At 31.8% G+C, this 27,488-nt stretch overlaps 2 protein-coding genes across 2 annotated transcripts; both read right to left on the bottom strand.

Annotated features, from left to right (window-relative positions):
• Positions 1–614: 614 nt before the first annotated feature.
• LOC143049733 (hsp90 co-chaperone Cdc37-like) lies at positions 615–27,488 on the bottom strand. The gene is made up of 11 exons (XM_076223426.1): positions 27,362–27,488; positions 26,795–26,928; positions 15,011–15,062; positions 9,081–9,185; positions 7,953–8,003; positions 6,348–6,410; positions 5,081–5,239; positions 4,269–4,384; positions 3,784–3,904; positions 3,447–3,515; positions 615–1,624 (listed from the first exon to the last, which is right to left on the bottom strand). The coding sequence occupies exons 1-11, from the start codon at positions 27,398–27,400 to the stop codon at positions 1,328–1,330; spliced, it is 1,206 nt and encodes a 401-aa protein (XP_076079541.1). The 5' UTR covers positions 27,401–27,488; the 3' UTR covers positions 615–1,327.
• On the bottom strand, positions 12,481–14,048 carry LOC143049732 (uncharacterized). Its single transcript, XM_076223425.1, has one exon. It carries the CDS (start codon positions 14,018–14,020, stop codon positions 12,554–12,556), a length of 1,467 nt encoding a protein of 488 aa, XP_076079540.1. The 5' UTR covers positions 14,021–14,048; the 3' UTR covers positions 12,481–12,553.

The raw sequence follows: 27,488 nt of genomic DNA, 5'->3' as shown, positions 1-27,488 counted from the left end.
CTTCAAAAGGGCAATAACTCAAATAATGTATTTGTCTTATAAAATTAATTTCTAATTTCTTGTCAATAAAGTGTGATGTTTTTTCGATTATGCAGATCACAATGTAATTTTTTTGTCACTTTTTGTAATGTCTTGATCTATGTAAACACTACATGTCTCCATTTGTTCATCTGTTAAAGTCATATGAAACCTCAAATTAAAAAAAATTATACGATATGTTTGCGTAAAAAATTATCAAATCGTGCACAGAAGACTAAGTTTATGATACATACATGCATTGGTTCAAGAATTGGATAAACATTATTTTTCACAAGTCACTGGTTTCATATGACTTTAAAAAACCATGCAAATTTCATTGTATCAACAAAAAACTTCTCTTGCAAAAAGATGGGCAGAAATAATAATCTCCATATTTTATGATGAAGCCTTAAAGCCTTTTTTATTTATCAGATAGTAAATGACAATGGATTGACAATTTTTTGTTCTTAAATCTGAAATAATAAGATCAAGTAACAACATTTATAATATGCATATGAATGAACTCTTCTATAAAATACTCAAGACAAATACTTTGGAACATCATTATAGCAATTTCTTTCAAAACTGAGATGAAGTGTATTTTGAAGTTCATTAAAAAAAAAAAATTCTGCTTCTAGTTAGTGATATATAAAATAACATATTATAATTTAATACAAAATCTAATATGAACATTAATAATGCATTGTTGAAACCTAGGAAGTGAACAAGAACAATATAAAAAAAATGTTTTTAATAATAAACTTACTTTCACTAATATAATTTAAATCTATTTCAATAAAAAATACATTTTGTGTCTTCCTTTTTTGAATGTTTAAGTTTTATATTTCAATTATGTCTAGCTAGCGGTAACTGATTTCGAAATTTACTGAATATGGTGTTATGAATAACTGTGATCTGTGGTGTCACTTAGGTTTCAATTCAATTCTGTTACCATTTCAATTGATAAAATATTCTGAAAAATTCATGTCTAGCTTTGAGAATTTACAGGTAAGTTAATCCAATTGATATAACAGGAGTTGACTTAGCTCATTTTTAACCATTTCCCCTTGTCATTGATAATGTATGACCAAACTGATTAAGGGGCAAGCCAAAGTTTTTTGACACCAAATTAGATACTTTGCTCAATCAGGTACACAAACTATACCCTGATTGTAATCTAAGGTAAACAATACTTAAAAGCTTTGAATAGATGTAATTCATGTCTAAAAGAACAGAGATCTCTCAGGTTGTAATAATAACATACATTAATAAAAGAAAATTCATTAAGCAACAAATGCGACAACTATAATCAGTCCACTTCCTCTGTAGAGACTTGTTTTGGTTTGTCAGTTTCCTTTTCACTTTCCTTATTTCCTTTTTCCTCCTCCGATTCTTTCTTTGACTCCTGTTCTAGAGCCCCTTCATTAATTTCATCATATTCTTCCCCGTCGTCATCACCCTTGGGACCTTGGTCTCCACCCCCTGGCACCCACAGACCTGAATCCACACATCTTTTGATGTGGTAAGAGGCTTCTTCCTGTGGCATTTCAGCAACAACGTGTTGTAATAGAGCAATGTCTTTTTTATCGAAACAATCTTTTAATATCTAAATTAAACAGAAAGAATGATTATTTGATGTGACTGTCATACACATGAATGGTTTAGCACTATAAATTCAGATTTAATCCACTATTTCCTACATTTGAAAATGTCTGTACCAAGTCAGGAATGTGACAGTTGGTGTCCATTCATTTGATGTGTTTTATCATTTGATTTTGCCATTTTGCCATTTGATTAGGGACTTTCGGTTTTGAATTTCCCTCGGAGATCAGTATCTTTGTGATTTTAATTTTTATTGATATAAATTGAATTTAGTAATTTCAATAAATTGCAATTTTCATAATGATTGCCCTAACAATTGCCCTCAAAGTTAAGGAAAGACTATAGAATACATATCAGGATATCTAAGATAGATGGATCGACTGAATGGTGGATGTTTGTCACCTCATCAGAATACATGGGTTATGTTGCAGAATGTTGTAAAATTCCTAGAATGAAATTCAAAACAGTGTGGCTGTGGCCATTGATTGACACATTAAATTCATCCATTGACTGGGACAATTTAGGTGAACGTTTGTATGTAACGACCACTGCTCACTATGTACTTTTTAAAGACACTTAAACTATGGGGTCACCAAAGGTTCTCAACACCTTAATAAAGTAATTCGAAAAATATTCAGAAATAACACGACGTTTTGATTTATACCAATTATATAAATCAACACATAAAGGTTATTCCTGATTAATTTGTCGAATTATTTTATAATTAAAGGCGTTAAGAAACCTTTGGTGACCCCACAGTTTAAATGTCTATCGTAGGTACGTCGTGGACAGTGGTCGTTACAGACAAACGTTCACGTAAATTGTCCCAGTCAATGGATGAATTTAATGTGTCAATCAATGGCCACAGCCACACTGTTTTGAATTTCATTCTATAGTCTTGACAACGTTTATATATTTTAATATTTTACAGCCTTGCATAAGATGCACAGTTCAAACAGTAATCATCATTTATTTTGTTGCTGTTTTTTATTATGTCTTTATTTTCTGTTAGTTATCTTTCTATTCTGATTTATTTTGTAGGCTTTTTTTTACTTAAATTTTATCATTCCATGGTTCATGTAAAAAAAAAAAAAGGGCAGGGAACATATCTAAACAAAAATCTGTTTAAAATCTGCAACTTATTGCAGTGCCTGCGCGGATGCAGGTAACCTTGCTTGTGGTTTTTTAGTGTCATATTGTAATGTTTTTGATAATTATCGAATCTTTGACAAGGACATATCTTAGATTGTTTCTGTTTAATGTATTCACTTTTAAACTCTTGATTAAGAGCTTGTTATACTGTTAAGACACTTGTATTGTTCATGATTACATGTTTTTGTCCTTTTACCCAATTGCTTGATTGTTTAAGACATTGGCTTGGTTTCTCATTAATAGTTGTTATTCATTCTTTTCATGTGTTAGAGCTTTTGATTTTGCAATTCAATTAAGGTGGTACCAAACACTTTCACTAAAATTTATTTGGCTCGTTTAATTTTCATAATATAAAGATTTAAAAATTTTTGAACCAACCGTTTTGTCAAAAAAATTACACTGGTTATATAGCAGTTTGACAAACACCAATTTTGATCATTGACAAGCTTAATATTCCTTTTACAACACAACATAATTAAAATGTTTAGCTGACTTTACAGAGTTATCTCCCTGTAGTGTTAGGTACCACCTTAAATAAGGACTTTCCTCAAAGTTCAGTATTTTTGTTATTTTACTTTTTTCTCATTTACATTTTAACCAACATTTCTTTTTCTTCAGATATAAAATAAAGTTGCACATATCAGTTAACAAGAGATCCCAATATTAGGCCTTACTTGTGGTAAAGATTCAAAGACTTCCACTGGGTCCAGTCCACCTGGTCCTAATCTTTTCTGTCTCTCTTCCTGTCAAATTATAACATTGTATTAACATTAAAACATATGGATTTTCTTTTTTTTTTATCAGGTGGTCCTTTGACCCAGAATATGACGGAAATATTTGCCACTAAATGTTAACAAAACAACAATTCAATAATATGACAGTTATTTTAAGACCAAGTCGGATCTATTAAAAATATCCAAACTGAATGTTTCAACCTTCTATAAATTCACACCAAAAATTAAATTTATTTGTTGTTTTATCACTGATGTTTCTCTCAATACTTTACTATACCTCTTCATATTCCTGTATAGCTTTATCTAGTTTTTCTTTGGCTCGAACTTTAACTCTTTCTTTAAAAGCATCTAGTTCACTGTTAAATGCTTCCATATACTGTTTTTCACCCATCTGTATTCTACAGAGAAAAATTCAAATCATGCAAACATCAGTTAATAAGATTTTTGGACAGTTTGGGTGAGTTTACACATACTGCACAGACCTAAAAAACTGAAATTTTTACCAGTTACATTAATTATTTATTTTGTGTGCAAATAATTTTTTGACATTCCCTGGCAAATTTTTTTCTCTAAAAAATTATTTTCCATTTTTTTGACAAATTTGGTTATTTTTTATATTTTTAAAACTTCCAAACTGTTTATTCTTTGAGAGACAAACAGGTCAGGTGGAAATGTTGATCACATCAAAAATATATTCATTTTATTGCCCAGTTTACAATGGAAATATTACAACACATGGTTTATTTTGTTGTCACAACACACCTGTTAAAGAATGGAGCCACACATCCTCTCGGATGGATATCCATGGATTTTGCCAATTCTAAGATAAAGTTCAAAACAATCAGCTGATGAGCTACATGTGACATCAATTCATGTTTCTGAAAGAAAACAAAACATTGTTATCTAAGTAATAAATTTTACCTTAGTAAAATGAAAATCATGTATGTTAAAAAAGACACAAGTTGTCTCCCTTATCATATATTCATGAAAATATATAATATAGATATAGGAGGATGTGGTGAGAGTGCCAATGAGACAACTCTCCATCCAAATAACAATTTATAAAAGTAAACCATTATACATGTAGGTCAATGTACGGCCTTCAACACCAAGCCTTGGCTCACACCAAACTAAAAGCTATAAAGGCCCCAAAAATGACTAGTGTAAAACCATTCAAACGGGAAAACCAACGGTCTAATCTATATAAAAAACGAGAAACACGTATAAATTACATAAACTAACAACACCTACTGTACATCAGATTCCTGATACATGATTTTTGTTTGTTTCAGGATTTTAGCTTATGTTGGTTTTGACATTCTGTCAAATATTTCCAATCCTCTAGTTTTATCCATATGCTGCTTACTAACATTATTTTTCTTAATTTTATTACATATAGATTTAAAAGTTATTCTTGAAAATCTTATAAAATCCTAGTTATTCTTTCATAGCTTTTAAAAGAAAAAGTTGCTAATGGGAGGATACTTGACACTTACTTCTTCACACTAACTCTGAATTATCTTTATGTAACAGACAGGGAGGGGAGATAACTTGGAAGGGAAACAGACACTAACCTCTTCCATTTCTAAGTCAATACACCAGATGACAAGATAATTAGCTGATTCTTCACACACTAACTCTGGATTATCTGTAAGATATTGCTGACTATCTTTATACTGCCTCAACATACCAAATTTCTTTACTTTTTCTTTGTTTTTCTTTACAAATACTTGCTATGAATAGAAAAAAACATACCCCTATAACAAGAATCTATAAAACATTAATGTTCTGGGGACTTTCTTTCTTGGTTTTAAGAAACAGAGATTATCTCATTTGCTAATTATTCCTATGGTTTTAATTTTCTAAAAAAATATTTATCCACAAAATATTAAACAAAATCAAAAACCCAAGAAATTTTTCCATTTTCAATACAATTTACATTAAAGAAATCTAGAATTGATTTGTAAAGTTAAACAAGCATGTACATGCTGAAAGGTAATACCAACCTTACTAAGTTGTTATTTTAATCCATGTTTCTAAACCTTGCTTAGATAAAACTTTCCCCAACACTGGTATCTTTAGTTTATACATATCAAATTATCAATCTAAAGTTTAATAACTTAACATTATCTTGTCAGTGATATTGTTGTCTTTTTTCAAAACTACCTCTACCGTTTTTTATTGGGAAAATGCATATTTTTTATTGAAATTGGGAAATATTATTCTAAACACATCTCCGATTTTTTGCTGACCTTTACTGTCTATTGCACTGTTTTTTCATGTATATTTTGGTTGTCAGACATTTTCAACCCGGAAGGTACTTTTCTGAGAGGGGAAAGAAACAGAAGCAATGATGGTACTTAATGCATTGAAAACCACATGTGTTACAAACACCATGATGATTCTGATCAGAAAACCGGATCTCAAAAGTGCTTTATAATATCAAAATAATAACATGAATACAATATTTACAAACATTACTACCAATGCCATCACTGTTTGGGGAAAATGTAGACCTTTTTGGGAGGAATTTTAAGCCATTTTTTTTAGAAATTGGGAATTTTCTTTAGGGGAAAAGGCCGAATTTCGGCTGTTATTTGAGGCAAACAATATCACTGCTTGTGTATAACAATTAGCTCTCGCTGTGACATAGTCTTTTTTGTGCTAATGCGGATTACAGCAAACATTAATCAATCAATCTTATGTAAAAATTTAATCTTGTTCTAAGCAGGAAAAATTATCTGTATGTCCTTGGAAAATTTCATATTTCAACCTATTTCAAAATCTTGCACAAATAAATTTTATCTTCTGATATATTCCATGCTTCAAAAGCATCATTACCTGTCTTTCAGCCTTTTCTTCCTCTGTTAAAACTTCTACCTTTGGTGCAATCTTATTTATTATCTATAAAAAATAAAGCAACAAATTAAACGATAAAATACACAAGTGTGGAAACACTAAAATGTTTTCAACATGTTTAAACTTTTCTGAATTATACATTGTAAACCCTTTTCTTAAAGGATTTTTTGCATACTTGACATGCTTAGGATTTTTCAATAAAATGCTGAAAAATAATCTTTAAAGTATTAATGCATTGTGAACAAAACAAATATTTCATCAAGTAAATTTAAGTCAGATATTCTTGTGTATTTCCTTTTAATATTGGATACAAATTTTATTAAGTCTGATGCAGACATTTGCAGTCAAAACCTTTCAACTGAGGTACTACACAGACGTCATTATGGAGTAAAGGGGGTGGCATTAAAAGGCCTCATTATAGAGTAAAGGGGGTGGCGTCAAAAGGCCTCATTATGGAGGAAAGGGTTAATAACCTTTGAGTGCAAGTTCATCTGGCATACAAGTTTCAGTTTTTTTCTTGTAAATTAATGTGCTCATTACAAATCTTTGTTTTAGAACAATTGGTTATGTTTTTTTTATATGGTGTCAACTAATTTTGTACAAAATCTCTTTACAACTTTGAATTTTCAAGCATGAATGCAAACAGCATTTATTTATTAAGGTATTCTTTAGGGCAAAAAGATATGTGACACTGTTTTTCATTTTTCAACATCTCAAGGTCAATGTCATAAATGACAGTTGGAGTCATTGACAACAACATTGAGCTATTACACTCAACATTTCATGCATTTCTCCTTTGTTTTCTTTTTTCATATTTTATCATTAGTATTGCATTTGAATAATAGTAATGTATTTGGTTTAAAAGTGGCAAGTTTCTGTTCAAATGGCTTCACTCCAATCACTAGTAATGCTACATTTTGTTACCATCAAAACCCGGCCAAGTTGATGGTGCAACTTTCTACTGGTGAAAATAGCTCTATTGTTACCTAATTTGTTAATGACTTTTGTGATGTTGTTGGATATCAGTTGATCTCATGAAGGTTTAGGCAGATTTATGGTGTCTCAAATTTCCATTTATTGTATTTACAGGTTTTGTTATTTTTTTAATGAGAACTTCTGAAAAATGGAAAATCCCCCCTTTTTTAATGAATAAAACCCCAGAACTCGGAAAGGTAAAATCTAAAATTTAAAAAGAAAGCTCACGTCAATACATATAAACAATCCAAAAAGTTTTATTTAAATTGGTTAAAGCGTTTTTTAGTTAATGTCCGACATGTTGACACTGGACAGACAGACTGACAGGCAACGGTATACCATAACACATACCCGTAGCCAGGGGGGGTTCGGGGGGTTCGGACGAACCCCCCCTTGAAAACAAATAAGCACTGTTAAAGTCGATGTTCTGTTCGAATCGTGACTGTTAAAGTCGAGTTTGTTAGTCCAACGAACCCCCCTTTGGAAATTCCTGGCTACGGGCCTGATAACACGTCCCGTAAATTGGTGCATAAAATTCATCATATAGTTGAACTTGTGTTTTCATTCAAAGACTTTAGGTAGAGGAACAACATAAAATTCTGTTTTACTTACTGTTTTTGATTTCCCATCATGACAAATAGTGTCTATATTCAATGGAGTCAACTGAAAAAAAGAAAGAAACATCTTATCTTTTTTATATAATTTAATTTAAAGATAAGCAAATTTTTGAAATAATATGTTCTACACAAAAGAAAAACCTATTCATGCTGCTATCTAAGTTATTATAACTATACCAAATAAGTTTTCCCTTGTTTAAATACACAACAAGAAGATTTCTATTGTCCTATTTGTTCATTTGTGCTCATCCTGACTATGCATTAAATATTTGACATTGGACAATAAGAAAACAAAGCTTATTCAACCAAATTTGTAAGTTTAACTGACCAAATTTTACCCAAAAAATTACACTGCAATAATTCCGTTACATATATATAAGAAGATGTGGTATGAGTGCTAATGACACAACTCTCCATCCAAGTCACAATTTATAAAAGTAAACCATTATAGGTCAAAGTACATTCTTCAACACTGCGCCTTTGCTCACACCAAATGTATGTTTCATGCTTTTCATGACAATAATGCAAAGGAAAACAAACAAATCTTTTATAACTGAATTCACATGGTTTTAGCATATACATTGTAAATGTAATTATAAGATATGAATGGTTCTTTTTGTAATAGCATATACATTGTAAATGTAATTATAAGATATGAATGGTTCTTTTTGTAATAGCATATACATTGTAAATGTAATTATAAGATATGAATGGTTCTTTTTGTAATATAAAATACTTCGTATAGGATTTTAAGAAAATTGATTATTCATACATATTTTTGGTGCTTGGTCAAAGCTTTTAGTTTTACACCCAAATAAAACAAGTTAAAGCAAAATCTGTAAGCTACTGCTCACTAATAATACCCAACTAAAAGTATAAGCTAAAGGTAAACAGGAAGTTGTTAAGTGATGAAACAAAAAATGCATCACTGACTCATATAAACCCTGAAACCAAATGTCAGAAATCCTTGTAAAGTAGTTCCTGAGAAAGCTAAAAGGAAAAATACTCATGGAACCCATGGACAGACTGCAGACAGGCAGAGTTAAAACAGTATATCCCCATTTTTTTATTGCTGGGTATAGTTACAAAAAGAAACATTCAATTCTAAATAAAAGTTAAGTACCTTCTCTTTTTTCTTCAGTTCCTCTTCTTTTGCTCGCCAATCTGATTCTTGTTTTTCTATTTCTTTCATCTCAAGTTGTAATTTATTAATATCTGGTAATTGGTTCTATCAGAACAAAGGAAAAGCATTTACAGATAAATAAATAAATAAATAGTGTACATACAGTCAGGGGTACTACTTGTACAAGTGTATTTTATTTACTTGAAGAAGTGAAAAAAAATATACACATATAAGTAAATAAATAATGTTTGAATAATCTCCCCTTAATTTTCTGAAAAATTTACTTGTATAAGTAAATTTTTCTTACAATCCCACAAAAATCCTCAAGTTTTGAGATGTAAAATCAAGCCTTTAAAGATTTTTCCCAGGTTTGCTCAAATTTTTTCATTAAAGTTCAATGTTTCATCTCATCAATTCATCAAAGAAACTGATTGAGCAAAGATCTTGTATATTTGCGCAAGGCATTCAAAAATTGCTCCTTTGGGGCTTGTAAATGAGCAGTGTTAAGAAGATAACAGACAAATGGGACTTTCATTGTCCATGAAATTACACTTAAATGATTAGTAAAGACATCTGCAAAAGGTAAACAATTTAAAATTCTATTAGAGCAAAGAAATCTTAAGAATTCAAGAAAAGAAGAAAGGATGATTTTTTTGCTTATAGACACATTTTTCAAGATCTGACCTAATTATCATGTGCGCTGCCATTGATCTATCACGTGGTGCTGCAGCCATAGCACTAATGATAGATAACGCACGTGCTTTAATCACAACAATATCGATCTTTTGTTTACATTTTGTTTTCCACTATTTTCTTATTCGTTTTGTTATGGAGAGTGAAAATAAATACAAAACGGGTGGTGGGAACTCATGTTCAGTTCATGGTTGTTCCAATAATCGGAAAAAAATAACTTTATGGAAGAAATCAATGTGTGAATTACATGGTGAAATGCACGACCATTGCCCGTGTTTAATTCCTTACAGACTTCATGTAATGCCATCCAAAGAATTGATACGACTTGAGTGGATTAAAGCTTTATATCGGAAAGATCTTCCAAAAAATGTATATGTATGCTCTGAACAATTTATTGACGGAAAACCTATGGATAGAAATCCTTCTCCTAAGTTAAAGATGGGGTATGAAAATAAGACAACTCCGGGTAGAAGAAAAATTTTAAAACATCAATTGTCAGTGAAAAAAAGAAAACTGGAAACTGGTGATTCTGATTCCGATATGGAAATAACAGAATTGGACACTACCTTAGAAAGTGAACCAGGCGCAAGTACGCCGTACGAGAAATTACCGGAGGCTATATGTGGTTTTAATGTTATAGAAGCTTCATCTACTGTTAGTACACAATATCTTGAATCAGACTTCTTACCGCAGAAAGATCACACGTACGGGAAAGAATGGACCGATTTTCAGACTAAATCCTCTCAAACAAATATAGTTTTAACGGAAGAAAAGGGAGTTCAAAGTAAATCTGATGGAGCAACTATGTCTGCTGCTCAAAACTTAAAAACGGACAATGACGCTTTATTGTATACAGGGGTCACAAAAGAAGTCTTTTTCACGCTGGTGAAATGTTTTACTCCTTTCAATACATTCAGTTTTCAATTAGAGGTAGCAGATCAATTACTCCTTGTGCTCATGAGACTTAAGTTAAATTTAATTTTTGACGATCTATGCAGAAGATTTGGTATATCAAGTGGTTTAGCTTGCAAAATATTTAATTCATGGATTCCTGTGTTGGCAGATAAGTTAAAGTCCTTGATTGTTTGGCTCCCTAGAGAAGTAATAAGAGACTGTTGTCCCGAATCATTTAGGGAAAATTATCCCAGAACTACCTGTATCATTGACTGTGCTGAAACATTTATTCAGAGACCAACTAATTTAAGGAGTAGGGGTGAAACGTACAGCAATTACAAGTCCCATAATACAGCTAAATATTTAGTAGGGATATCCCCACATGGACAAATTATGTTCATATCCAAAGCTTTTGGTGGTCGTGCTAGCGATAAATTTATTGTAGACAAAAGTGGATTCATGAATTACTTGCTTCCAGGCGATGAGATAATGGCAGATCGAGGCTTTACAATAGATGACTTATTGTTTCCATTGCGTGTTAAGCTGAACATTCCAGCGTTCACAAAAAACAAACCCCAGTTAAGTGCGGAAGATGTGACAACCACAAGAAGGATTGCTAGAGTACGGATACATGTTGAAAGGGTAATTCGACGATTGAAGGTCTTCAAAATTCTAAGTGGGACTGTGCCTGTATCATCCTTAAAACTTTTTGATGACATTTTGCTTGTATGTTCTGCTTTGGTTAATTTACGGTCAGATCTGAACAGAGATACTAATGAAAGTAATGAGTGAAATTAGTTTGTTATTTTTTAACAGTTGGAATATACACTGTGCATGTACATGTATATTTAAGGCATTTGGATAATGTAATTGATATATATGTTCATTGCATTATGATTGTATTATGATGTTTGTTTAGCGTCCAGTGGCAAATAGTTAATGCATATTCAGGATGACATATTTCTCTCTAGACGTCTTTTGGTTATTTTATGAACTCTACCTTTTTGAATTTACCTTTGTCATGTTTGTGTTAGTTTTAGGTCAAATTTATTTTGTAATTGGGTGTCTGTCGCATTGATGTATAACATTGTCCAACTCATCTCCTCTTATTCATAATTTATAATAAAACTTTCATCGCAATACATCAATCAAAGAGTAAAACATCATTGGAGGTATTTAAATGAAAACATTAAACTTGGACACCTTTTTAATCAATAAATGGTTTCATGATTAACCTTTTAAGATATTTTACTCTTTAACTGATGTAATGGGATGAAATTGTTAATAACTTACAACCGACGAGCAGTTGAAATGTCCTTAAAAATAACACAGGTTTCTTTGTGATTAGCCAGACCACACAACTATGGGGATTATCCATGTTAGATAATTAAGACACACCATGGTATTTACTGTGTAAATATTACTTAACACAGTAGGGCAATTAATTGACATATTTCTGATTGAACAATGTAAACAAACAAGTACAACTAAAGGCTCCCTGCTGTCATTATCTGAACCAAACTACATGTAGACACATAATTGTGTAATTATCCTAAGAGATGCAGAAAGACTGACCATACAATTATATAATGAAAATAAAAGTACATACATCAAGAGTAACTTTGAAAAATCACAACAATCAAGTTGTTTGAAGAATACCACACACTGGCAATCATACCACATCTCACAAATAATATATATATACAGGTACATGTATATATGTTCAGATAAACCAACAAATGAAACAATTATTTAAATGGATTTTTTTTAGTTTAAAACAAATAAAATAATTTTCAATACAAAATAAGCACATACATCGGTGTTCCTTTATAATTATACATTCCCTTCAAAATCTGACTGCTCAAATTAAGCAAATGTATATATTATCAAATATGCAGAAACTTTACAAAAGCTTTGCTCATCATCAGACGGTCATCCTGGATCTCATTAACTAAACATGGAAGAAGTTTTTTTACATAAAAAGTTTTTAATCTGGTAACTTGGTTATTAACGTAAGTCTCGTTATACAGAATGTCAATATATTTATGTTCATCTACGCCCAGCCATACAAGCAACTTGCACTGTTTTAATCCCGTACAATACATAGTGAGCTGAACTTGTAGGTAAATTCCTCTGCTCCCTTTTTCCTTTACAACAAGATCTCCATTTTCATCTTTTCCGACATCATATTTTCCAGATTCAAATAGTTGATCTAATGTTGACCAACTAGAAGAAGACACTGGACACTTTATTTCTAGAAGAGTTTGTCCATCAAAAATTCCATCTGGACTTGCGGACAACCAGTTTTCCTGTTGTGACACACAAATGCCTTTCTCTTGGACTTGATGTCCATTAGAGTTCAGATACACTTTTGCATCTATTTCTCCCTGCTGGCCATGTTTAGTGAATTTATTTCCAACAAATTTTGGGTGTAAATGTTCACGTATAAAGTTCGTGCTGTCTGTTGTTTCCTTAACTGGCACTTTGTGAGCACTGCTGGCAGTTATTCTTAACTTTCTACAGTCTTTCCATAATAAGCTTTTGGACTGAAGTGTTGTTTCAGTCTGTAATCTAACTACTTGAGAATCTGCCAGGAACACATATTTAGAAAGAAACTGCACACATTTAGCACATGATGACAAATCATTATGTTCACCATGAACTTGTTCAATACTTTCTTGAGTACGAACTGACGGATTACTTTTAAAGCTTTTGTTCATGATTGTTCCTTTGATTTCGAATAAAGGTAGCATTGGTGAGGCATTGACGGCTTCTTTAAACTCCTCTTTAGAAACATAAAATGGTGTATCTCGTAGTCCAGGGACATTTTCATTACCCATCGTATTTTCACCAAGTTTTGGTTTTTTCAGCTGAATACTGACAAGGGGCTTTGGTTCAATGTTCCTGGTAGTTCCTCTATTCCACTTGGCAGTTTCGTCTGTGCAACTTACTCCAGTCATGCTATTTCTCACAGCATACTCCATCTTCCACAATAATGCTCCGACATGACTGCATGAAAGTCCTAAACCAGCCATGCACGTACACCAGGCTTGTTCCACTGCACCTTCCCCTGTGCACATAACATAGGCATCATTAAGTCTACTCACAGTCTGGGATGATCGTACACTCGCCTTCATAAATATTTTGTTATCTGTTGCATTGAAATGCAATATTTTGTCTACATTTCCACTTTGAAAATAATTATAGCTCTGTAAGCTCTTAAAGTTTTTCATTGTTTCCCCATCAACTGCCTTTGATCTTATCAAGTAGTTATAAATGTCACCGTACATTAAATTTGGCCAACTCCTCATATCGTCATTCCAGTCCTTTATTTCCTTGAAAATATCTGGCATTGAATTTTTAACACAATGTTTAACTTCAGTAGACATAATGAGGATGAACTAACTTGTTTATATATTTCTCGTTTCGATTGAATGCTTTGTTTACGTTTTTATCATTACTGTAATGGCGGACGTGATTGTAGCGCGCCCAGCGTCGAAGATTATTACTACGGGTGATAATTGAAAAAACGTGTCTATACAAGTAAAAAATTCTGAATGCCTAAGGGACATAACTAAGCCATTTTTTTTTTACCTATACAAGTAAATAAAATTCACTTGTATAAGTATCCTACAAATTTACTTATATGTGTATATTTTTTTTTACTTCTTCAAGTAAATAAAATACACTTGTACAAGTAGTACCCCTGACTGACATACATTTACATATTACATAACACATACAATTCAAATAATTCTAATGTTAGGAAAACCAATTTAATGCGATATTGGCTTTAATCATTGTTGAAGGCCCTACGGTGACCTATAGTTGTTAATTTCTGTGTCATTTTGGTCTATTGTGGAGAGTTGTTTCATTGGCAATCATACCACATCTTCTTTTTTATATTAATATTTAATTAAATCTTTTATTATAAGTGAAATCGAGGATCACATCAGTTAGTTAATTCATGTAAAGAACCTATATGTAATTCAGGGGCTGTTGTTTATTGACGTTTGTCATATTTGTTTGTTTTTATTTATTGTTAAAGCATAAATCAGCCCAAAAATTTTCATTTTTTTTAATTTGTTACGCTTTTTGTCATGCCTTAGCCTGATTAAATGTATGTACAGTATGGATTTTTGCTCATTGTTGAAGGCAATAAAGTAACCAATAGATGCTTACATTAATGTCCTGTGACCAGTAATGGATATTTGATTAATCTGCAATCATAAAAAATCTCTTTATAATAAGTTATAAAGTATTAATGAAATATTAAAAATAACATAATGTATGCAACCACATAATAAACACAGGAAAATGCCCTTCTTCGGTAGAATTCATACCTTTTCTGCTTCTTTAAGTTTTTGTTGAATTTCTGCTTTCTTCTGCTGAAAGCTACAAAATTAAGAATATATATGATTATTGTATTTTTAAAAAGAATATGAAATAAGGAAATTATTCAAATAGGGTCTCTAAAACTGTGCAGTTTTATAATAGAACTCATATGTAATATGAAATTATAGAATAAAAAAATCCAATTACACGAGTTCAATATATTAATACAATGATAGGCCACAGTTTTTTAATTTGTTGGTTTACGGATTTTCTCCATGAAAAAGTCGGGTCGGTCAGGGAAAAAAAAGAAAAAAAATATCTTTCAAGACAGAAAACTGATATGCAAAATCTTACTATACAAATCCTTGGCAAAATAAATATATATATATTTCACCTCTCTAATAATGTTTGTTATGCTATTTTGTCATCATTTCTTAAATTTTAGTTCGATGAAATATTATTGCTCAGCTGTAATAAACATCGCATGACATTGTCTAATAATTTCCTGTTAAAAAAAGGGGGTGCACGGAGAAAGACGAAATTAAATCGTCATTTTAACAAACAAGAATAAAGGGCTGCGCTTTAGCGCATGATACGCCCGTTGCTCTTTTAACTTGTCTTTTATGCTTTAAATGAATTTATATGATCAACTAGAAATATATATACAAATCAAAAGGGATGTTACATTAATATATTCACCAAAGTTTCATAAAATCTCCCTTTTTAAGTATAAAAATTCATTACTTAAAGGGAAACTTCGCAAAAAAATCAAAAATTGATATTATGTTCATTCTGTATAAAAATGTTCAAATTCATAGATATTAAAGTTTTATTCCGCTAGATAAGCGATCACCATCGATTTTAAATTTAGAGTATCAATTCTCCGAGATCCGCCATCTTGTCTTCTTTCCCGATGAATAAAAACGATATGTCTATAAACCACAAAGAAACAAAACTACAGTAACCGATGTAGTCGTAATTGCGTGTCGATATCTTGTCAATCGTACGGTTGTTTAATACGACTAACTAACTTGATACGGAAAATATTCTTACTTTTTTTAAATTACCATGGTCTGTTGTTTTTAAACTGTTGATATTGGAATTAGGTGAAAAGTCAAAGTTGAAATCATAAATAAGTGTTCCGTGAAAATTGTTTTCGAAAATCTAATTTGTTCATAATTCTTTAAAGTAATAAACTTTTTTCAAATATATTTTGATCTTCCCTTATCTGATCACCAGCATGGCTAAAGGTATTACTTCCAAAGGTATTGTGAGGGGTGTGAGGTGACACGTCCAGGTATTCAAGCGATTTCCTGTCGGGCTTGAAAGTTCATGCATCGTTTCACTTCTGCAGGTATTGATCAGTGTACACGGCTGATAACTTATAACTTATAACTTTCCATTTTGAACTATCAGATGTATAATATACAACTCTGTCTTACTTGTCATTACTAAACTCATACGCTTGTTTATAAATAACATTTCTGGTGTAAAGAATATAATTCATAATATATAAATAATACCCAAAAAATAAGATTTGATGAAATTAAAATCTATTTAAATATTTTTTCCAAGGGTGAATTTGGGAAAATGTAATATATAGTCATTGTCAATAGTGAAGGACAGATTGGAACAGACCAGAAATATTGATTTAAAAAAATGTACGCACTTGCCGACGATTCGTTTATACGACTGGATATAAAGTTACGGAACTATAGCGCAATTTAAAATATATACGTGTATACATTGAACATAAGAAAAAAACATATATTTTGAATAAATAGGGGTAAAAGTGTTGTAAATAGACAAGCCAACGTATGCCAACAGTATGTAATCATCGAATGTCGATAGACTACAGTTGTATACCAAAAGAAGAAGAGAACCAATTTGATTTAAATACAGGTCGATGTATAACTTTTGCTTTGGTTCATTGAAGCTGTGGACCTAGGAAAATCACAGATTTATATTTCAATAAGATTGTTCTCAAACAAAGGAAGGAATTCGTCATCACAATTGTTATATATGCCACTGGACGAACACTAATTATCCCCAGGGGATGTGAATATTTTGCTGGGAAACTTTTGAGTATCAAAGTTTCAAATTAATTTCGGGATTTATTTTCTTTCTTGGTATTCAATAACCGAAAAAAGAATAAATTACTTGTTCGCTAAATAGGGATATTCTTGTCAGATAAAAGAATTTTAGTTATATTTAAAAAATAGGGAAATATGACATTAAATTGGTTCTGTCTTTTTTTAAACATCGTTAAAACGATGTGTGTCTAAGGTGAACGCCACAAGAACCCTGTAATACTAGTACGAGAGTATAGCATGTAAACATTCCTTCTCAATAATATGGTTGTATTGGAAAACTTTTCATACAGATTGACAACTCATTGTCCGACATGCATGTAATATTTGCCACATGACGCCCATAGTTCTTTCTACCATCATCACCTTATTCCTTGATATTGCTGTAAACATCGATGGTTCACACCCAAACAAAATGGGAGTAATGAACCTTCAGAGCTTCTCCGTGTTATACACTTGTGAAATATATAGACGAAATTTCTGTATTGAAATGAATCTACATCTCACAAACAGGATTTTCAAATAACGATTTTGAGTAATCACCTTACAAACCAATATAAACGTATGGCAAGATATAACCATGAAGGAATTTAGTTTTTGTCAGAGCTCATCACTATATCATAAACGTATACGTATATATATGCATACAGTTTCAAATATCAAGAACAAGCGTTCGATGTCGATAGTCTGTTCTCTAACTGTTCAGAGTTAGACATGTCACTTGTTCATTCTTGGAAGCCTTCATATTCCCCGTCTAACGATGGGAACTCTTTCTGATTGTGTTGACTATAAATGCTTGTATGGTAATTCTGTCGTTTATCTGTACAAGCGGTTGCATTTCCTCTCCTTTCCCAACAAACAAACGAACGAAACGCAACTAGTCTGATTTCTCTGGAGCTCATCCTCAATGGCTCTTATACGTCAGGAAACTTACATGTATATTAATAATGATTGTTTCATGAACAACGATGTTTGAACGAACTATTATAAATTCGTCAATATCTGTAATGCATGACTAAAGTATAACTTTTATTACAACTACTGTATTACTTATTTGGATTAATGACGGCTATCATGTTCAACATTGCACAACTATTATCATAGAATTTAAAAAAAAATCCTCAAAAATCCTCAAAAGATATAATGCCTTAGCTTAGATAATTAGTATTCTTTTCACAAAAAGTTCGTGTAAATGATTGTCAAATGAATTTAATTATGTAAGAATAAAATGTTAAAAAGAAACTAAAAAAAAAATATGCATGTTGTATGTTGTATTTTTTTGTCAATTAAAAACTTTAAAATTGCAATAGTGTTATTAGCATTTAAACACAGCCAGATTTGAATACAAGTTAAGAAATTCCGGTAAAGTCAATGATATCAAACAGATGTACAATGGTATATCAAATTGGGTAATATTGCATTTAGTTTTTATTAAAGATTAAAACTACTATTTTTTGCTTCATATTTGAATCTTTACGCCAATTGCCGCTAAGAAAGTAATCAAAAATTGTTTCCTTTTATTTTTATACACTTTCGGAATTACGAATCTGAATTTTATTTTCAATTAATTTACACAATTTAATTATTGTATCTTTATTCTCATCGTGTATTTAATCTTAGTGTATTAACATCATGACAGCATATACTCTAATCCTTTCTATTTATCCTTTCCAAATAACAACATTTATACCTGTGTACGCTTGAACTCACACCTGCGGCTAAATAGCTACAAGGTAAACGAATTGACCTCAAGCCGAGAAATATACAGTGACCTTTACAAAATAATATACACACTCTGCTCACACATTAGTTGCATTGAAATGATTATCAAAACAATAACGGTAAATAGAACTGAAATATTTTCAGTTCAATATCAGTAAAAATGTTCAATAAATATTTTATGAAAAAAATCTCAACAATAATTAATTAAATTTATTCAAAAACATTTACTAGAGATAATTTTATAGGAGTTTAATTCAATCAATACAAAACGGTATATATATGCATATTCACTTTCGTTCATTCTTATATTGTGGTTTATAACTTCGACCATTCGTCAGCTGTGCGCTTTTAATTACGTATATTGTCGATAAGCTATAAGAGTTAAACAGATTTTATTTTTTCCCAGAATTCAATAAATCGGGCTAATACGTCACGACCCACTCGAGAATTCAACCAAAAAAGTTACAAATACTTGATTTTCTCCGTTATTAGAAGGAATATAAATTTAAAACTTTGCAAATGTGTTTTTTATGTTAAGATGAACATAATTAGATGATAAGTAAAAAATCGCGGAATTTCCCTTTAAGAAAACGTAAAATCTAAAATTTATAAAAATGGAAAGGGAGCTTATGTCAATAGATATAAACAATTTATCAAAGTTGCATAAATTTTGTGAAAGTGTTAGTTATTGTCCCAAAATTGGAAAATCCCCCCTTTTTTAAGTATAAAAATTCATAACACGGAAATGTAAAATCTGAAATTTATAAAAATTGAAAGGGAGCTTACATCAATAGATATAAACAATTCATCAAAGTTTCATGGACATTGGTGAAAGCCTTTTTGAGTTATTGTCCGAAGTGTTGAAAATCCCCCCTTTTTTTTTATGAATAAAGCCCCATAAATCCAAAACTTAAAATCTGAAATTTATAAAAATTGAAAGGGAGCTTACATCAATAGATATAAACAATTCACCAAAGTTTCATGGACATTGGTGAAAGCCTTTTTGAGTTATTGTCCGAAGTGTTGAAAATCCCCCTTTTTTTATGAATAAAGCCCCATAAATCCAAAACTTAAAATCTGAAATTTATGAAAATTGAAAGGGAGCTTACATCAATAGATATAAACAATTCACCAAAGTTTCATGGACATTGGTGAAAGCCTTTTTGAGTTATTGTCCGAACTGTTGAAAATCCCCCCTTTTTTATGAATAAAGCCACATAAATCCAAAACTTAAAATCTGAAATTAAAAAAAAACGAAAGGGAGCTTACATGAATAGATATAAACAATTCACTTAAGTTTCATGGAAATTGGTGAAAGTGTTTTTGAGTTATTGTCCAAAGTGTGGACGACGGACGGACGGACAACAGTATAGACGGGTCTTTCTAATTATCCCCCTTAGTATTGCACATGTCCGCACGAGGTCATCGATATCCGGTCGCCATTAAGGTCGTGAAAAATTGTAAACATTACAGAAAGCACGCTATCTGAACACACATGATTTTATTGTTGATACAACTAAAATGAATAATCTGAATCCACCAGGCTTCGATAAAATAACAACATGGGCCGACGATATGAGGGTATGGCCAAATGTTATGTACGGTGATGTGTACAACTTTTTAATTTCGTCAAAAGCTGTCGATGGTCAAGAAATGAAAAATTTCAAAAGCTTGCAAAGTTATAATTACTTTCAAAGTGGAAATGTCGGAGCTATTACGCACCATGTTTATACTGACAATACGTTTTTAATGAGGGCAGAAGTACGTTCTTCTCAAACAGTATCGAGAATGAACAGTGTATATGTGCATTCTACACAAGATGGCACAGTGAAAAATGGATGGTGTTCGTGTATGGCAGGCCGATGTCATGCGTGTAGTCATGTTGGGGCTCTTCTTTGGAAGTTGGAACATGCTGTGAGAAATAGTCTTACTGGGATTGCCTGCACTGATGAAAGTGCTCAATGGAATAAAGGGACCACAAGGAATGTTGAACCAAAGGCACTCTCCAATATAACATTTAAGAAGCCCAAGGTTGGTGAATCTGTTATGGACAATAATGAAGATTATGTGCCAAGTGTTCGTGACACTCCTCTATTTTCATCAGATGCAGAATTTAAGGCAGCTATAAAGAATTCACCTATATCCAAACTGTTCGAAATAAAAGGAACAACTGTTTACAAAAGTTTTAATTGTACACCTATGTCTAACGTGATAATCCAAGAGGAGCACGGTGAACATACTTCTATTAGTTCATGTAGGAAATGTTATACCTTTTTCAATAAATATATTGAACTTAATGACACAAAAAGGAAAAACTTGGAACATGGAACAAAAGGTCAAAGTAGCAGTGTTTTATGGAAAGATGCAAGGAAATTGCGCATAACTGCAAGCAGTGCAACTAAAGTGCCAATTAAAGACACGACTGATGCAACATCATTTATTAGGGAACATTTGCATCCCAAATTTACAGGGAACAAATATACGAGACATGGTACGCAGCAAGAACCTGTGGCTAAAGAGCACCTAAGGTCACTGGAAAATACTATTATAGATACTGGCATGTATGTCTCAACTGAAGAACAGTGGCTTTCTAGTAGTCCAGATGGAATTTTAAATGGTGACACATTACTTGAGGTTAAATGTCCAGTTCCAACAAAATGGAATACACTTGAAGAACTAATAAATGGTGGGAAATATGATGTAATTAAAACCACAGAAGGACATTATCAAATTAAAGTCAAAGGAAGTCGGGGTTATTACATGCAGATTCAATTGACTATGTACTGTACTGGGCTTCGAAAAGGCAAACTGTACCTGTGGAGGTGTCCAGATGACTTTATTTTAATAAATGTTGATTATGACCAGGAATATGTTCGTGAACAAGTCCAAAGATTAAAAGACTTTTATGTGAGAAAAATGATTCCCAGAATTGTTGATGAAGTAGACAGTGATCGTCTCACTTTCAGTAGACTGTTTTGTAATTTTATGAGATAGGTTTTTCAATAATAATAATTTTATGGTCTAAAACTTTTAGTTGTTCATTTTATCTTAAGAATCAGATTGACCCTGTAAGCATTTGTTCTTATAAATCAATGTATGGTCAAGGAGGTTAAGGATTTAAACCCCTACCAGGTCAGACATCTCTGCTAAGCACAGTATACATCATGTGTGTATTTTTTACAGAATATACAATTTACATCTAGGTTTAGAAGTAAAGACTAGTTGACTCAGAGTTTAACAATGTGTCCTTGTAATAATAATAAAATAAGGAGATGTGGTATGATTGACAATTGAGACAAATATCCACTGTCAACAATGAGAAAGACCCATAATACATGTACATTGTAAATGAAAGGCCCAAACATGAACAAATTTTATTTATGAAAAAAATATATTCAATTGAGAAAACTAACAGCCTTATTTATCACAAAATAATCTACAAAAACCAAATATGACAGACATGAACCAATGACAACCACTGATTTACTTAGCTCAACTGGTTAATAGTACAAGGAATGTATCATATTCTCATCGTAATATTCATGTAATATTTACCACTGGACATTAAACACTAGGTCATTGTTTAGCATGTTTAGTAAAAGTGCATGCAAAACCACACACTTAATAAACCTGATAAATGACATTTTGAATTAAATGTTTGGTTATATATAATTAAATGTAGTAAATACTGGGTCTGAAAAACAATTCTTAAGTTTGATAATTATCTCATATTAATGAGATAACATATTGGTATGCAATGTTGATGTTTGGACAAGAAGACTTCATAGACATGTGTGTAATTTACTAGGGCTAATCACAGTTGGAAAGACGAACAGTGTTGACTTGTTTACCTTCACATGTTAACGTAATTGCTTGTTATGTAATAAATATGTATTACCCCAGGAGTTCACTTCAGGAGACTGGTAATTCCTACTTTGATTAGTCCAGATGCTTATATTTCGATACAATTAAATTTAATAATAAAAAGTAATGAACAGATTTATTATTACCAATAAATATATATAATTTAGTATACAACTATCTTTCACATTGTTCATAACAACCATTATCATGATTATAATGGAAATCAATTAATCAAAATAAAACTACCTGAAGGTTGAATAAAAATGTAATAAAAAAATTTAAAAATGAAGGACAAAAAATACAATTTACAAGTAATTATTACATTCAATCCGTATCTACATTGACATCCCGTATTAAATCTGATCTCAAATTCACCAATGCGGAACAAACAATAAGAATGTCATCAAAGTTCTTTAAAGACGAAACTGGTACAGTTCCACTTAAAACTTTAAACACTTTCAGTCTACGAATAGCACGCTCTACATGTATTCGTACATGTGCAATACGTCTAGTAGTTGTGACATCTTCATTCGAAAGCTGGGGTTTGCATTTTGTAAATGCAGGAATGTTTAATTTTACACGACGAGGAAAAAGAAAATCTTCAATTGTAAATCCACGATCTGCCATTACTTCGTCTCCCGGCAATAAATAGTTTAAAAATCCACTCTTTTCCACGATAAACTTGTCACTAGCTCTGCCGCCAAAAGCTTTGGAAATAAACATGATTTGTCCATGTGGAGATATTCCAACTAAATATTTTGCGGTATTGTGCGACTTGTAATTACTGAAAGTTTCACTTCTAGTTTTCAAGTTCGTAGGTCGTTGTATAAATGTTTCGGCACAGTCTATTATTACAGTGGTGCGAGGGTAATTTTCTCGGAAAGATTCGGGACAACATGCTCGAATTGTTTCCCTCGGCAACCATGCAACTAAGTCCTTAAGTTTTTCTGCAAGGACTGGCATCCAAGCATTAAACATTTTACTAGCTAAACTTTTAGAAATTCCAAATCTACGAGCTAAGTCATCAAACAACAAGTTTAGTTTAAGTTTCATCAACACAAGTAGTAACTGGTCGGCGACTTCAAGTTGAAATTTAAATGTATTTACTTCTGACAAAACCTCTGCTAACGTAAAGAACACTTCTTTACTTACACCAGTATATAACAAAGAGTCACTGTCCGTTACTATACTTATTTTTGCGGACATAGCGCTACTTTCAATTTTAACTTGAACCCCCTTCTCTTCAGTCAACGCCGTATTCGTTTGAGTAAAGGTATTTTGTGTGTCCGACCAGGGTTTTGAATACATGTGATCCTGTGAAATCATATAATCAGAATCGACATATTGTGTTCCAACTGATGCCGTAGGTGGATTAACCACATTAAAATCACAAAAAGCTTCTGGAAGCAGTTCAGAACTAGACGGTCCCCCTTCAGTCTGACTAATGTTAACACACGTCTCGGTACTACTGCTTTCTTCCAGTAAACGTTTTCTTTTTCTACTCTCTTGTTCTTGTCTCGACAGTTTACGTCTACCGGGGGTTGTCTGGCATTCATACCCAAGATTTAATTTTGGAAAAGGATTTTGTTCCGTCGGAGCTCCGTCTAGAAAGTGATTCGAGCATACGAATACTTGCTTTGGAAGTGTTTTTCTGTTTAAAGCTTTTATCCACTGAAATCGTTTTGTCTCATTAGCGGGCATAACATGTAGTTTAAATGGAACCAAACAAGAACAGTCTTCGTGATTTTGTCCGTGTAATTCACAAATTGATACGTTCCAATCATTTAATTTACGACGATTATTAGAACATCCATTAACAGCACAAGAATTTCCTCCCCCTTTCCTATATTTTTCGTTACTTGCCATGGTCATATAAACATGAAATATGTGGAACAAAAACGTTATAAATGACCGATAATTATATAGACTATATAGGTTATTGATTGCACGTGCGTTATCATTCACGAGTGCTATGGCCGACGCACCACGTGACCTCTTAATGGCAGCGCACATGTTTTTGAGATAAGACTTGGATAAACCCGTCTATACCATAATACGTCCCGTCTAAAAGACGACGGGCGTATAAAAACAGATTCAAGTAGCTCTTAATCAATTCCAGAAAACTTGGTGAATAATGATCTTCAAGCACGAAAACTGATAAAGAAAAAAATGTAAAAACGTAGTACGAAAATATGGTGACAAATAAGGGAAACGAACTTATTGTGTAATTGGTTTTAAACACAGGTTTCGTTCCGCAAAATTATTTGCGCAAACAACATTTCAAGGTCATAAATTATTGATTTGTCTATTTTTAGAAACGTAAACTGGAAGTTTCATTTCACATCAGAAAGTGTTATCAATTCTGTTAGTGATTAACATGTTCAATGCATTTCATTTCATAAAAAAATGGTATTTTAATTATTTTTCAGGGATCATGCATTTGTTAAGGTTGGCGGGAATAAAAAAGCAGAAAAGTCAATTTTATTTTTATTCTGGAAATTGGAAAAATCGGGTCGACGGATCGGTAAACCAACAAATTAAAAAATCCTGGCCTTCTATCTATATTAATGTTTATATCGCTTATATGACAATCGGAGGTTTTCGAAAGTCAACTCGATAGTTAGATGTTTAGAATAAAATACACAGGAAACAAAGCTACATGTACATTTTATTGGGCCCATGCCCTGTAAATTGTTCATTTTAGTCTTTTTATTATTTGGATAAATGTTTTATATGTACATTGTTATAAATCAAATATGCCAATTTGAGTCAAATCGGTGAACATGCATTTGACAGCTAGTGCCCCTTTAAAAGTTGTTTAAAACTGCTTTAAATTAACAATGAATATTCATCAAACATGATATGTAGGTTATATTAATCCATTTGACCCCCTCTCCCATTTTATAGTTTTTAAGATGTACATGATTTAAGTAAAATGAATGTAATGTATTTCTAATAATAATAATAATCACATAGTCATTGGATCATTTGTTAATAATTTTATATACATACCCCACATCTCTTTCATAAATTTATAAAATGCAACAAGTGAAGTATTTCTCTTTTGAACATTTTACATGCACTCTCTTAGCACAGATATATACCAGTCTGTCCAGCTAGCCTATGTTAATTTTAACATGTTTATTAATTAATACTAAAAGATTTTAACATTAATTTTTTTATGCCTAATTTTTTTATGCCGCTGATGCATACAACACACAGGCACTTGTTTCTATCCATACAAAGGTCGACTATCCATATAAATAGAAGAAGGTGGCTAACGAAATTTTTTTTAGGTCACGACAGTCTCCGCTTGGGACGCTTTTTCTACCCTTCAACTTAATGCTAAAAATCCCTACCTTATATGAATCGATTCAGTGAATATTTTCCTTTAACACTAAACTAATTTCATAATCCCAACAGTGTTCCTCTTCACGGTAATCTACTCTCAATTCACTAAACCATGTCCAAAAGTTCAACTACCATCTTTTCAATGTATCTACTTCCGGTTGACATCGCTGTAAATTTATTTTGTTTTCAATGACTCAGTTTCTTTCCCCTAATTCTTATGAATCTGAATACGTTTTTTACCTCCAAAATAAAAGATCGATAAAATTCTTTAGAGTTACCATATACATTGGGAATTCTCTAGTATTATCGAATTCATTCAAATTAGTTTCTGACTTTCTGATTTTTTTAATAACAACGATAAATGTACTTATTTCGGTGAAATTTCATCTTTAAAAATATATTGATAATGAAAATAATAAACTGGTAATTTTACAGAATCATTTCGTTTTTAAAAAGATAGCATTCTGCCCACAACCAGAAGTAGATACATTGAAAAGATGGTAGTTGAACTTTTGGACATGGTTTAGTGAATTGAGAGTAGATTACCGTGAAGAGGAACACTGTGGGGATTATGAAATTAGTTTAGTGTTAAAGGAAAATATTCACTGAATCGATTCATATAAGGTAGGGATTTTTAGCATTAAGTTGAAGGGTAGAAAAAGCGTCCCAAGCGGAGACTGTCGTGACCTAAAAAAAATTTCAAAAGCATGCCAAAGTCTTGATTCTGTGACTTTTCAGACAGACGTAATAATAACTTAAACCTACTCTGTCAATCCTTTATTTAAATCTTCTTTTTCTTTCTTTGATTTTTCCATTCTATCAACACGTGCCTGGTGGCGCCATCTGAAGAGACTTGGAGTGTCAATGTTTGGATGAGTGTCGTCTTCATCATCAGAGATCTGAAATAATTCAAATTAACTCACAACGTGAAACCAACATCTCATTTTTTAATGTTCATTCTTACATCAGAAAGGCAGTATATATAATAAAACATACATAATTAAACATACTCAATCATCATGATCATGGATGTTTGGATTTCTAGAACTTTCCACTGTTTGTTTTAAGAAGTCAGAACAGTACAGTTACAAAGCATTACATATACTAATAGGTGTAGAGTGCTTGAGCATGTAGAATATAACCAAATTAACAAAAAAATATTGTTAAAATAATTTTATTGAATTTTGCTTTGTGTCTCTTTCGGTCGTTTCTGTTTTGGCCATGCCCGGCATACTTTTGAGCCACTAAAAAGGTGAAATTTATGTCTGTTTGTTTATTTGAGATATAATTTCTAAATTTTCTGGTATATCATATAAATGTTTACAATGTTACCTCAATGTGATCCCACTTGCTATAGTTAATTGTTGACATTTTGGTAATCTGGCCTTCACTTTGTCATTTTTTCAGCGTAAATTAAAACCGGAAGCTTTTTTCGAGTATGGCGATTCTAATAGCAAAT

Source organism: Mytilus galloprovincialis, chromosome 10 (assembly GCF_965363235.1).
Source record: "Mytilus galloprovincialis chromosome 10, xbMytGall1.hap1.1, whole genome shotgun sequence".
NCBI classification, from domain to species: Eukaryota; Metazoa; Mollusca; class Bivalvia; order Mytilida; family Mytilidae; genus Mytilus; species Mytilus galloprovincialis.
The sequence above is the reverse complement of the archived record's forward strand: the minus strand, read 5'-3'. Positions and strand labels throughout refer to the sequence as shown.

Coding starts and splice junctions, on each gene's coding strand:
- LOC143049732 (XM_076223425.1), bottom strand. CDS start 14,020: ATGCCAGATATTTTCAAGGAAATAAAGGACTGGAATGACGATATGAGG.
- LOC143049733 (XM_076223426.1), bottom strand. CDS start 27,400: ATGTCAACAATTAACTATAGCAAGTGGGATCACATTGAG. Junction 9,186..15,010: donor AACTTAAAGAAGCAGAAAAG/GTATGAATTCTA, acceptor TTGTTCTGATAG/AACCAATTACCAGATATTAA. Junction 6,411..7,952: donor ATGATGGGAAATCAAAAACA/GTAAGTAAAACA, acceptor TATTTTTTATAG/ATAATAAATAAGATTGCACC.